Source organism: Harpia harpyja, chromosome 5 (genome assembly GCF_026419915.1).
Source record: "Harpia harpyja isolate bHarHar1 chromosome 5, bHarHar1 primary haplotype, whole genome shotgun sequence".
NCBI lineage: Eukaryota > Metazoa > Chordata > Aves > Accipitriformes > Accipitridae > Harpia > Harpia harpyja.
Window position 1 is genome coordinate 34866872 of NC_068944.1, and position 13799 is coordinate 34880670.

At 36.4% G+C, this 13799-nt stretch overlaps 1 protein-coding gene across 5 annotated transcripts in view; it reads right to left on the bottom strand.

Annotated features, from left to right (window-relative positions):
- PCMTD1 (protein-L-isoaspartate (D-aspartate) O-methyltransferase domain containing 1) overlaps positions 1-13799 on the bottom strand; it is a 45817-nt gene that overhangs the window by 15733 nt on the left and 16285 nt on the right. For 4 of the 5 annotated variants that reach the window (XM_052788609.1, XM_052788606.1, XM_052788607.1 and 1 more), the window contains 2 exons: positions 9481-9907; positions 5314-5416 (listed from right to left, as the gene is read on the bottom strand). In XM_052788609.1, coding sequence (XP_052644569.1) covers positions 5314-5416; positions 9481-9787 — 410 coding nt within the window. In that variant the 5' untranslated portion in view covers positions 9788-9907. Of the gene's footprint in view, positions 1-1459; positions 1600-5313; positions 5417-9480; positions 9908-13799 lie in introns of those variants that run through there. The other variant, XM_052788610.1, reaches the window with a different exon arrangement.

A 13799-nucleotide genomic window follows, 5' to 3' on the forward strand; every position in this document is an offset into this window, starting at 1 on the left:
GTAATTTTGTCTTGAACATTTTTTCAGCTTCTAGGCAATGCTGTAGGGACAGTAAGTGAGAAACCCGTATCTCTATTTCACTTGTATTTGTCATCTCCATTTCTGAATAAAATTGTCTTGGTTTTCCTATTCTATAACCTCAGCTATCTTGTTTATATGTTTATAATTTCTGATGTTCTCATCAGTTTCACTGAAGTGGACTAAAACACATTACTCTTAATTGAAGAAAACTTCCAACACTGGTTCTTAAAATTACTTACAAGTAATCTCCCTCTCCCTTCAACACTGGTTTACAAAATTTAAACTTCATTATGTACTATATCAAAGTTTTGGTGGTAAAATGAAGAATTATATTGAAGGAATACTTTTTATCAATTCCACAGTGAATTTTAAGAAAAGTGGACAGGAATATGGAAGCGAGAAAAAAATTCTGTCACTTCACTTTATTGTCAGGGCCCTGATACATCCATGGATAGAAGTCTGGAAAACCACTTATCTGGTTACAAGAACAGAAGAGTATTTGCTTTCTTTTTTTACCAAAGCAGAAAAATGGTTTTATAGGTTGAAATTGTCATATTTTATACGGCGGCTTTTTGTGAAGCAACAGATTTTATAGGAACCATGCACTGAGCACTGCCATCACTTGCTTTAACATAACAAATGTTCTAAATACTATCAAAACTTGTAGCAATGAGAGATTTCCAAAGAAAGGCAGGGTCCATCATAGGATTTATTTATTTATTTCTAGAAGATATTTTGTATGTGGTTCTTAGGGCAAAAATATGTATTTCTGCAACTATCCAATACTTGAAAAATGCAGCTTTAGTTCCTTCCTAGGTAAGAATAGGTTCAATTGTCATTTTTGGAGCCTTCTGGTTTACAAGGTGTAGGATTAGAAATAGTACTTCTCTCTAATGTCTCTAAATAAAAAAGGGATATTCCAAAAGCCTGTTTTCCTTTCCTTTTTGTTTAACATAACCTCTGGCATCAAAGAATCCCACTGGAATTCTTGTAGTCTCTGTGTTGTTCTGTTAGACTAAACCTCAACAAGAATTTATTCACCACTAGGAAAAAACCCATTGTTTACATTATTTGAAACTAAGACTAAATTATCAGTAAAATTCAAACTGAGAAAGCCATCAGTGAGTTTTGGTGACAGTTTGCTTTTCCTGCTTAGATTTTTACTGCAATCATTAACCAGCTGCACAGGCAGGCAGGAGCTTTATTTTCTTTGTGTGTATACAAGTAACTTTCCATTTCAAATCTGCTTTAATGAAAAGCAAGTGAGCCTTCAGAGTCCTAGCAGAAGCCCTGAATTTCCATGAAGACAAATAAATATTCTGTTGGAAGATTAACCTTACTATTTGTCAATGCTAACACAACCTACTACAGGACTTCAAGAAGAAGTTTCACCCATAACAGTTATCCCAGAAGTAGTACTAGGGTTCTTGTCACTTACCATTGAAGTGGTTTCTTTTGATCCTGAGAAGGGTTGGTGATTTTCTTTCACAGCAGGGACTTCACCAGCTTACCCAGGTTTGGTTTTTGATAGGGTGCTAGAAGATGGGCAACCTAGCCTTGCCCTGTGGCTCTCTCTCCAAGCTGGATATTCTAGGTCTAGAAGTTGACTGGGAGCAGAAAAGACAACACATTCCCCTTCAATAAACAGGTGAAGCGGGGCCTGGTACTTGCACATATGTGTTTTAGATAGAGCCTTCTTAAGGAATGATTTTTCTCCCCTTATCTGGCATGCATTTCCTGAAGGTTTTAAGAATGAAAGAGAGCCTTACGCATATTTCAGTCTCAGACAGAGAACTTTCTTTAGTCTATAATTAAAATCTTTGCACCTCAACCATGACGACACTTTCAGATGCTTTCAGATGAAACTTCTCCTTTGCTTCTACTGGCAAACATATGTTGTCAAGTAAAATCAAGGCAGCATTTTACCTCTCAGAATGAACAACTCCACCTTCATTTAGAAGAAAACTGTTTTTATAGATTGGTGGGATATGGATACAGACACAAGTGATTACTGGAATTATTTGTCGTTCTGAAACAGGTATCTGGAAAGGCTTTTCCTCCAATGAACAGTTCAAGAGATCAAAACTGAGAGAAGCCCACCTACCAGAGGTAGACAACCCTCCCTTGAGGCAGAGAGTGTCTCAAATCCTTCTGGGCATGCTATTTTTACACTGCTTCCAGTCTGTGGTCAAGCGCCTACCCCCATCATAGAAAAGTAAGTTTTAAATTACATTTCAGTGACATTCTTATCAGGAATCAAGATAAACAGTTGTATTATACCACTCATCGCTGGATCTTTCCCCCATAACAATGGCATCAAAGCAATATTCCATCTTGCTTTATCAGGCAAAAACCCACCTAAATCATCATGACGCAGCTCCATGCAAAAGTCTGATGCAAAGCCAATGGCCTATTGCTCCAAGCAAAGGAACACCACAAAGTTACAAAGTATTTATTTAGGATGTAGGTTGAAGCTCTCCAAGTACCCACCCACAAGGTTAAACCCATTTTTTGTTTCAAAACGAGATTGCTTAAAATATTCAGACTGCAGAATATTATACACTAAAGAAAGAACGCAGGGAAGGGGCAACGTAAAGTTTTACAGAATTTCCCATTCACTTAACTCCGTTACTGCCAGGAAAACAGAACATGGTCTCTGTCCTCCTTCTGTTCCCCGCATGCCTCGTTACAGGCTACTACCAAGTGTAAGGTATTTCTCCCCAATTCACACACACACACACACGTCCACTCAGACAATTAACTTCATCCATACCAGTCTGCCATGTAAAATCTATTTTCAAACAGTAAGGACACCTGCTAGGTATACACCAGTGTTCAACAGTAGACAGACACCGCACACCTTTTTCTTGGGTGGTCTGTTGTCCAAATACTAAGCTGACCACATCAGTAGTTAAGTTCAGATGCCACGGGCCATACAATTTTTGGTAAATCTCTTTCACTTATAAATGAAGATGCAGGAAAAAGTTACTGAAACAAGAATCAAAACCAGACTTATTCACCCAGAGCACGTTACTTTGAGAGGCAGATTAAAATTCAAGATATGCTGTATAAATTCGCTTGTATTAAGAAAATAATATAGAAGGACCCCATCACAGAAAAACGCACACACCATCTTCATTAACTACATTAAAATAGAGTACTTACAAAGAAAGCAGTTAGCCAGAATAAGCTATGCAGACAAGTTACAAATCCCCCCCCAAAAAACAAAATCCAACCAGCCAATCAGTATCATGTCAGCTGCAGTGCAGCTACTACCAAGTAGATTTGTAACAAAAAGCACTTTCACAGAAGTATAATTTTTGTTAAGTTGGTGAAGAGGGTGTTTCTGTAGCCATTGCTTAGTACTTCACTGTTGTGAGGAAAAGGTGGATTGTTAAACAGCATATGCCAAAATATAATATACAAATTAGTGATAAAGTTTACATCATATTCACCAACCTGCTGACTTCTTCCCCCTCACTGGAATAACACTGTATAACTAAAGATCAGTTTAACTATCATTGTAAATAGTACACAGCATTTATAATGCTGTCCCCAGAGCTGGTCTTTGCTGAATTAGGGGAAAATACACCTCTTCTCCTTTAAGAGTATTTAGATCATTTACTACGTATAATCACTTACTTCCTTCAAACACAACATACATAAAACACTGACATTCACTTATGCCATGTTTAGCAAATTTTTTTTCCAGTTCTTGCATGTTTTAAAGTGTAAACCCCAGTGTTGTGATATTCAGTTACATAAATATCCTAATCAGATTTTGTTTTAATAATACAATTTCCTTGCTACCCCTTTACTCAATTTCTCTTAAATTCTGTACATAAACATATCACCAAATAGGAAAGACATTTCAATCAAAACCAGCTTTTTGTATGTCTCAGTACACACACCCACAGAAATGGAGGAGTACAGGTAAGTGCAGGAATTGATTAGCTGGCAGGTACATCTAACTTAATAGAACCCCTAATGCAGTATGAGTAATGATCACGAATGACCACATTTCACACGTTTTTTTAAGAAAGATTATACAAACTGCATCACAAAGTTCCTGACTGAATCCATTTTTATTTCTTCTGACTTCTGTATGTATTAACCTCAGCTAACATAAGTGCTTGTATTAAAATTAAGACAGTAGTAATGAAATGTAAGTATTTTCTCTTACATAGTTTTATTTATTCTAATGGGGGAACATAGTACTAAAATCATCTAGCCAGTATCAGAAGTACAGAATTTAATTCAGATACAGGTAACACTAGGATGATACTTTATACTCTAAGAGCCTTCTGTTACTTAGGAGCATAAGGAGGAAGGCCTGTGGTCAGACCAGAGCTCCCAAAGTTTGGGGTATAGAAAAAAGTGGATTGAGCTCCAGCCAACATAACCAAGAGCATGGCAGTTCATAAAGCACATTACATCAAAGGTAAAGGGATAGAAAGAATTCTCTCTGCTGCCCGCTGGGGAAGGAAAGAGGCATAGGATGTGCAATTCTTAGGCTACTCCTACAATTCAAAAGCTTTTCTGCATTTCCAGAAGCTACCTTATAATCACTGTTGAAGAACTTACTGCCTGTAAAGAAGAAAGTCTTCACAGAGAACAGCCCTAGCTAGAACCTTGCTTTCCCTTTTACAGAGGCAGAGAGGCCCAAGATCCAGATTCTTATGGGCCAACTTAAAATTAGTAATAAAAAATTGAGTAGGTAGAACCAATAAGGTTCAAAGCCCTGCAACCCAGAAGTATACCAGTAAAAACGAGTGGTGTATGAGCATATATGAATACTCCTAAGTCCATCTCTTCAGGTAATAAACATGAAGGCAATCAGATAAATCTACTCATGTCTAGATCAACAGTGGTAGATTAGAAATAAGCTACTCCTGTACAGAAAGATGGTGTACAATTATATAACAAAAACTGACTTAATGGATACGAATTACTCTATACAAAGACACCTGCATATCGCAACACTCTCTGAAGTACGTTATGTATATATGCATGTACGTGCACATACATACATGTACGTGTCTATGTATACACACCGCCAAAATGCGGGGAAATCAATTTTGTTAAGTATTACACAGCAGGAATACTCCCACACTTCGAAAGAGTGCTTTCTTAAGCCTTAACTTACCTTATGAACTAGTGTCACAAACGAAGTTTTGTGTTTTGGTTGTGTGATGCCATTCTTCTCCCCTCCCTAAACTTGTAAGCAACGATGCACTCAGTTTAAAAACAAAAATGTTGCTGCAAAGTGAACTGGGCAAATTAGATACTTACTTATCAAAGCTATCACTATATTTTATGAAGCTCTCCAATTTCTCCTTGGCATATTCTACCACATCTGAATGAAGCTCTATTCCATGATTTATCCCAAAAGGTCCTGCAAATAAAAACAGCAGGGTGGTTTGTGGGTTTTTTGTTTTAGGTTTTTTTTTTTTTTTCCTTTTAAGCACAGCACAACCACATGGAACAGCATTATACATTTCATCTGTAAAAGCACTAACATCACATAAAACACAAAGGTCTCCCAACACTGCTAGACAAAGTTATTTTTTGTATCTGCATTACCAGTGTTTAAGAGGAAGGTAAAAGGCCAAAGGATCAATGAAAGAACAGGGACAGAACTCTGGCAAAACAATTTTATAGAATGAATTCTCTTCATAAGCATGCAGAAAAAAAATGAATCTGACTACACTTAAGTCAGTCTGAGCAACTTCTTTTTCAACACAGTATTTAGTTGGAATACAACAATTTCAAATTATAATTTAGTCTCTATTTTGACATTTAAATTTTGAAGTTTCCTTACAGCAAAATTTTCAGCTTTTGACAATTCAGAAATCAGGTATTATATCCCTTAGCCACATCTGCTCTTCTATTTTGCAGGTTCCAAAATCAGAAGTCTGCTCCTGATTTACTTATATAATAATTAATTTCCATCTAGAACGCTGAAGTTGACCACGTTATGTTCACTCATCACAATCCCATCACAATTGCAACACTGCTTTCCTGCAATCAAATCCAAGTATATATCCAAGTCAATTTGTGTGCCAAAAGATAATGCTATTTTTCAGGAACAAGAAAAAATCATGAGACAGTATTATGAGGATTATCCACATCAGGAAGGAATCTGAATCAGATAGTCACATTTGCTGTGGGGATTCTATATTTAACATGCACTGATAGCCCAGGGACTTTAGTCACTGGAGCAGAGAACTCAAAAAGGGAGAGGGAAGGGGAAGAAGAGAAAGTAAACATCAGTAAGATTAGACAAAACTTATATTTATATCCTCTACTGCATTCTAAATCTTTCCTAAATATTTAGCTCAAAGATATTACTCCAATGAAACAGAATTCAAGTTGTCTTTTCTAGGACACCGATTAACAGCACAGACCTAGGGTTACTGAGAAAGGTTTCACTTTACTGCAAGAAAAAACCAGTATATGCCACTAAGCCGATTAATAATTGCCATTCTTAACATAGTTCAGAACATTTTCTACTAGGTGAAATAAAATGAATCCACTAGGTTACCACAGGCAGTGGTCGTAAGACCTCTCTGATGGCAGGCAAGAGGTAGGTGGATCACACAAGGGACATTCTTACAACTTGTGAAAACTTGTACCTCCTGTTGACACTCATACCTACTGTAAATTTAGTTTATTACCTATCACATTAAGAAAAGCATTAGCATAGGCAATCCCTTCCTGTTTATTTAATGTTCCCTTGCACAGTAATAGGCTATGTTTCTAACCAGTGTAGTTACAGTTCTACAGCATGCAACAGCATCCAAAGTATGTTTTAATTAAAATTTAATTGCCATTCCTTTAACCTCATAATTTAAAGTAAATTAAAAATGCATTATCATCTGTCCCAAAATTCACATATACATTCCTTTCAATACTCAATTTTGAAAAACAAAGAACTAAAAAAGACCTGTAAATGTCAGTTGCTCCAACAGCTTGAAATTAAATCTATGAATGCAAGACACCACCACATCATGACACACCACAGTATTCGGAATTTGAACGGAAATAGAAGCATGTTCTCTTCTTTCATCAGGAGAGTCACAGCTGTACATTTAAGCAAAGAGTCAGCCATTCTAAAAACATGAAACCAACTTCCCTGCTACTCTGCAAAGTCAACAGACCACTTTCAGTGTAATGAGCTAGCAACTCCACCATCTAGTCTGAACTACATTTACATTTTAACAGTTATCAGCAACAGTTAATTTAATCTCTATGGAGTGGTGTGGTTTTATTTAGTATGTTGCTACACTTACAAGTGTCTACCAGTTTCAAATTATTTGCTAATTTAATCTAGTCATTTTGACACTGCCAATGTGGCAGAAATACTACTCACTACATTGTCAAATTGAAAGATACCCAACTACTGTCAAAAAACACATGGTTCTCCGTTACTAATTGCAGCGCACACTGAAATTGGTTTAAAAAAATGTGAGCTTTTAAAAATATATATGGTTTATTTGTCAGAAAATTATGTCTATTTTTCTTTGTTAAAGCAGCTGTTCCCTGGTTTAAAACAAATCCTGAAATAAAGAATGATTATATGTAACTAGTAATTTTTATCAAAGGGAGCAGAGTTAAGAAAATAAAGGCACACAAATTGTATTTATACCTTCCATGCCTCAGCCTAGCACTCAAACCACATTACAACACTAAGCAGACTTTGGAGATTGGGTACAGCACTACAGAAACATGGGCAGTCTACTTTGTCAGTAGCTGAACAGTCACTGCTCCAGGCTCCTCAGCACTGCTAGAGAAGTATCAGCACCTGAGCTGGCTCTGTGGGAACATCTGCAGCATAACTGTGCTCCTCAGAGGGTGTCAGGCAATCTCACCCTCTGTAGAAGACAAGCCTTTTTCTGTTTAATTTCTTCAACTCTGCATATAATATTCTGAAGGATAAGAATTCTGCTTGATAAGGAGAGGTCAAACCCAGCAGCATTCAACATCCAACCGGCAGCCACTCAAAATAGGTTAGATAAATACACAGATACAAGTGCAATATACATAAGCCACAAATTCTTTTTTAAACGTCACAGTTAAGAAAGAATACTGAAATAACAAAGCTTTCTACAAGGCAGAGAAATAAATGAATACCATTACTCACTACTCTGAACAAACATTTTAGAGAAAAAATGCTGCAATATTTACTAACTGTTTTAATACTGAAATAGAATGCTGAACCTAAAATATTACAATCTAATTAAAAATATCTACTCCCAAATAGAAACACTCTTGAAAAGGGCAAAGTAACACTCCAACAGAGTACCTATCTTTTTTTTTTATTATTTTTACCTGTGAATTAACATAATTCCTGTTTCCACAAGAGAACAGTGGAATCCGTTGAATTTATTGGTATTAATTGGAACAAAAGACACTGCCAGAGATGCCAACAAATAACATTTGTTATGTACTATTAGAGATTTCTACTCTTTAGTAAGTAAGAACAGATGACAGACAGTAACTAAACTAATTGAAAATTAACAAACCAACTCTTCACACCTCAGTTGTGTATATAAATGAATATATGTAAAATCTGTATATTACCTTTCAGCAAGGTTTCTGCAACCAAGGAAATATGAAAACTGCATGTAATACAGTCAACAGAATTATATCTATGAAAACTACATACTAAAATAAATGAAGTTATTTCATGTAATGAAATTCATTTGTAAAAAAAGGTTTTTGTTGGTACACATGCTCTGTATTCTAAATATTGGTGGAGGGGGGGAATTAAAGCATTTTTCTCTCCAAGGTAGGTTTTAAAATTTAAATTTAGTCAGCAATATTTAATTCCATCTTTTTTCATACAGGAAATGTATTTCAAAACAGAAGAAAAAACGTGGTGCTAATCTGTTAAAATAGCTTTAAAAACCTACACAACTGCAGTGTTTAAACAGTCTGATCAGTCTACATCCCAAAACTTTCTCACTAATAAAATGATTAAATAAATATATTTTTAAATAATTTTTTGCATGCTGATAGAGATTTCTTTCTCAATTAAGTTTCTTCAAGAGTCATTAGTCTTTACAATTTACATTTTTCTTTCCATAAACTGAAGATCAAAACAGTAACCTAGAGCAAGGGCATAAACATGGTGCAAACTAAAATTTTAGTCCTCAAAAATTGTTCCGCTATGCCTTTTCCTTTTAAGCAATAAAAGGACTGCTCCCTTTCAAATGAGAATTTTAGACTATAGAAAGGCAAGCAGGAACAATTGCCTCTTCCAAAACACTCCATGAAATGTCACTGAACAGCAGTGCCAGTGAAGCACTTGTAGATAACATAGAATATTTTAACACCACATCTCAAACACCCAGTCTTAAGTATAGTACTGTCACTTTTAAAGAAGTTTTACAGGGCTTGTATAATGTCCTAAAAATACGCAGAAAGACTACATTAAAATAAAAATGTTCAAGTTACCTAATATTAATCCCACCATTGTACTCAAGTATCCGGTTCCACTACCCAGATTTAGAAAAGATAATCCAGGCTGAAGCTTCAGTGCTTCCATGACTTCAGAATAAATGCAAGGTGCTGACAAATGTATATTTCCATGCTTCCAGGCCAAGTCTTTATAAGCATTGTCCCTGTATCCTTCCAGATAATAATCACCACGATCAATTGCTCTGAAGGCTTGCTCCACACTCTCAGTGCGAATGTACTGAGCTTCTTTCAAGTTATCAATTAAGTCATCATTGTCTTCTCCAGCACTCACAGCTCCTCCCATGCTGAGTTTCTACAATAATTCAATTAGCTTGCAAAATACATTCGGAGGAGAGTTTTCCCAAAAGCGTAAGTATGTAACGGATTCTCAGTTCTTCTTTCAGAAGCACATCACAAACGAATCCTGGAAAATAGATACATTTACATAACTTGAGTTTCAAAAGACAGAGAAATCAACAACTGTTAGAGGGTGAAGAAATATTGTTAGTATTGGATCACTTCACGAAGCAGAACTATTAAGAGTCACGGCAGCTAGTATTTAATCAAAATTCTGCCATTCAGATTTTAACTCAATCCAATGTTTTTAAGCTTAGTTTTAATATGTCAACATGGGCTGTGTACATTAGCAAGCAATACAGCGTAAGAGTTTACACAGACACTGAAAACACTACAGTGCTAAGAACCTATCACCCATATTACATATATTTGGGGAGGACAGCAACTGCCTTTGGACTACCTCTAGTCCCATCCTGAGAACTAAATGTCTAACAGCAGTTAGAGCATGAACCAACTTAGTTACATTTGAAAGGAACTGGGTTTACATGCTCTGAAGTCACCCCACAGTGGGAGACAAAGCCAAGTGAGTGGTTATGTCCAGGAGATTCTTGTCAGATGTTCACTTTTGAGTTGAACCAGAATACTAGTGCAGACAACCACATATTGCTCTGTTCTGGATTCAGCACAGAAAACCCCTCCGAGTACCTGAGCTCCTCCTAATGCCTGCCATATTCACTAGAGGAGTGCAAATTCCTAGAAGTTTTCAACTGCTTGCTGGCTCTTCAGTGACTAGCAAGTTTCATGAATTCTACACAGCATATTCACTTCAAAATAATTCCTTCATATGTATTTTATCTGCAGTTATTACATTATTAATCACTGAACTCAAAATCCAGATGTTAAAATTTTTAATGTTGCATGAATTACCAGTAAAATAGCAACAGAAGACTGGAAGAAAGGAAAACAATAAGGTTTAATCCACCCCTTCTAGATGAACAGAGTACCCATAGTGAGCTAGCTGTTAACATTAATTACAAAGTCAGCTTAGATAGCCAGAAGACAATGACCATCATGAATCCTGTTGCACATTCTAGGTAACCTAGTTAACAAGGAAAAAAAACCAAACAAAACCAAAGACACACTCACCTCTGACTCTGAATTGCATTGCTGAGTATCACCTTTTAAAAAATTCCATCTGCCTCCTCAAACAAGCGTATTTCACTGAGCATTCTTTTTAAAAACATGAATGTAATCTTTTATCTGAGAATACTCCAACGCAATTCAGCAAATTCCTGTTTTGTACATGCCTATTTGTGCAAATTCGTGAGTCAAGAATTCACAAACACAATCCAGATGCCCAAGGTCATTTAAGTTACCAGAATGAAGGTGGTTCCTAAGTTTACATTGTGGGGGTCACTGCAACACAATTTTTATGGTTAAATACTTTAAATGAATAACCTTTTTAGAACACTAACGAATCCTTTTCCACATGTTTAACAGGTCTCTATCAAAGCAGTACTAATAAACCTTTCCATAAAATGAAATGGAAACATCCAGAAACTACAAGCAACTTCAAGTTTGGTGGTTTTTTTTTTCCCCCCATTGCAACATTAAACAAAGACTTCTGGAGTCTGAACCATTTTCCTGAATGATTAAACTGCAAACAGCAACGACTCTGAAGTAAAGCACTGAAACATCCTTGCAAATGCAGAAAAAACGTACTCACTTCCTGGACTGTAGTCCAATGAGTAAATTCACTTTTCTGAACACCAAACCGAGAATCAAAGGAGTACTAAACCAGAAAACTAGACCAGTTCTGAGCAGAAAGGGCATATATGAAAATGCACATAATCCTAAGTAAGTAGAAACTAAGATTAAACTTTGACATTTGTTTTGGCCTGCTATCATCTTCTTGCTTAAAAAAAAGGTTTCTACAGCATCCAACACCAAAAGTTGTACAATTCTTATCCCTCCCCTGTCTAGATGGCCACCACAGAACAGTCTTCCAACAAAGGACACCTAATTTCTATTTGCAATTCTGACTGACAGAAGTATTTCCTTATCCTTGCCTTGCATTAATTTACATAAAACACCAAGTCACTAATGAAGATGAATAACCATATAGTACCAGTGCTAAGATATATAGCTAAGTTTAAAATTTCAAGCACACAAGCTCAAATTTACCAGATCACAGTTGCAATGCTTCTCCTCAACTACAAACATACTTAAAAAAGACAGACAGGGGGGAATGCTCAGGGCTGCTAGAGCCCTGGTAAAACCATGGGTGAAATGATGACTGTCCATCACTCAGCTGTATGCTTCTGTGTGAAGCAAAACCAATTCTCACTGATGTTCTGGAGGAGGAAGAGGTAAAAGTCACCAGGTGCAATTATCAACCAGCAGGAAAACCTTTAATGAAAGCAGAAAAACCACACTTCTCAACATCCTAGTGTTCCACAGCAGAGTAAGTAGGCCAGTGTGTGTTTAATCACACAGGAACATCCCTTTATTTGTGAAAAAACTAACGGACAATTTAGACAGGAAATGCAGAACTTGAGGGAGGATTTTTTTTTTTTTTTAAGGAAAAATAATCTGTAAAAATATTCCAGCCCTGCTCACTTGTAGCCCATCACAGCTACAAGTTCAATGAACTACTGAATCAAATGATAGTTAACAAGTTGAATAATCTACAGTGACTAAAGCAATAGTTTTTGCCATCCCTTCATACTAATAAGTTCATGATTACCTTAAAATTATTTCCAAACATATCTCAACTAAAAAGTAAATGTAAGAACTGAATTTCTTGAAGACTAATGCAGCTGTTACATTTGAGAAACAGAAATACCACTTCCAGCCCTACCTGCAGAGTGCATTCACCACCTCGCACCAGCAGATGGAGAACTTCACCAACTAGCTACACTCAACTGGTGAGCAGGCAAATACACAAACAGCTCAGATGGAAATAGGCTATTCTCCCAACCTAAAGCTTTATCGTTTCTATCAAAAAATGTCTTTATTAGTTTCACATAAAATTTCTTTCCCATAAATAACATTTGCTAATTTCAGTATAGTTACTACGCTAAAACAGAATTAATGTCTTCAGGTATTTTGTAATTTTATATTCTTGGTATTATCTGACAGCTAAAGTTACTGTAGTATCACAAGATTTTCTACTGATGAGACCCACTAAGCATTTCACCTTCATTAATGGTTATCACACAGAATCTCAAAAGCAAGAACAGAAAAGGTCTGGTACACAGCATGACATCGTGGGAAGCAGGGGAGAAAACAGAGAGCCTCCTCTCAAGAATGGGATGCTTATGCAGCAGAACAGAGTGGCTAGTCAGAAGTGCGGCTGAAGGTTGCATCTTACTCTGGACACAATGCCCCTGGCTGAAAACAGTGACATTAGGTAGACAGTGATATTGTTTGCTTTTTAGCTATCTTGCTTTTGGTTTGCTTTCATTAATCAACTGTGGTGCTCTACTTTGAACTCTGCAGCTATAGGTAAGCAAAAATACTACTCAACTGGAAAATATTTTTGGTAAAAAAACAAAAAACACCCTAGGAAGTTAAAGAAATAGATCTTCTCATGAAAAGTGACCTCTTGTGCCGAGAGAAATTTTTTTTTATATTTTACTTTCCTCCAATGCTGTTATGTTTGTAAGCTTTTACCTTATGAAAGCAAAATTACTTGCTTCTAACAGGCAATGGATGTGTGGTCAGACACATTTTCTACTGTTTTAAACACACAAAAACCACCTCACAAGCTATTTTAGCACAGCTACAGAAAAAGGGCGAATTAGTCAAAGCTTCCTTGTGACAGCTGACCCAGGACCAAGATAAAGACAGCAGATCATACTATGATAAAACTTTCTACATAGCTACAAAGCTCACAGAAAGCATCCTGTGAAGCTCACCAATACCTAAATTGAAACACACACAGGTCACAAAAAGCACAAGCAGCGTTCTGATGCCTATTACACCAAGAGGTACAGAAATTTCAGAAGAAAGGGGAA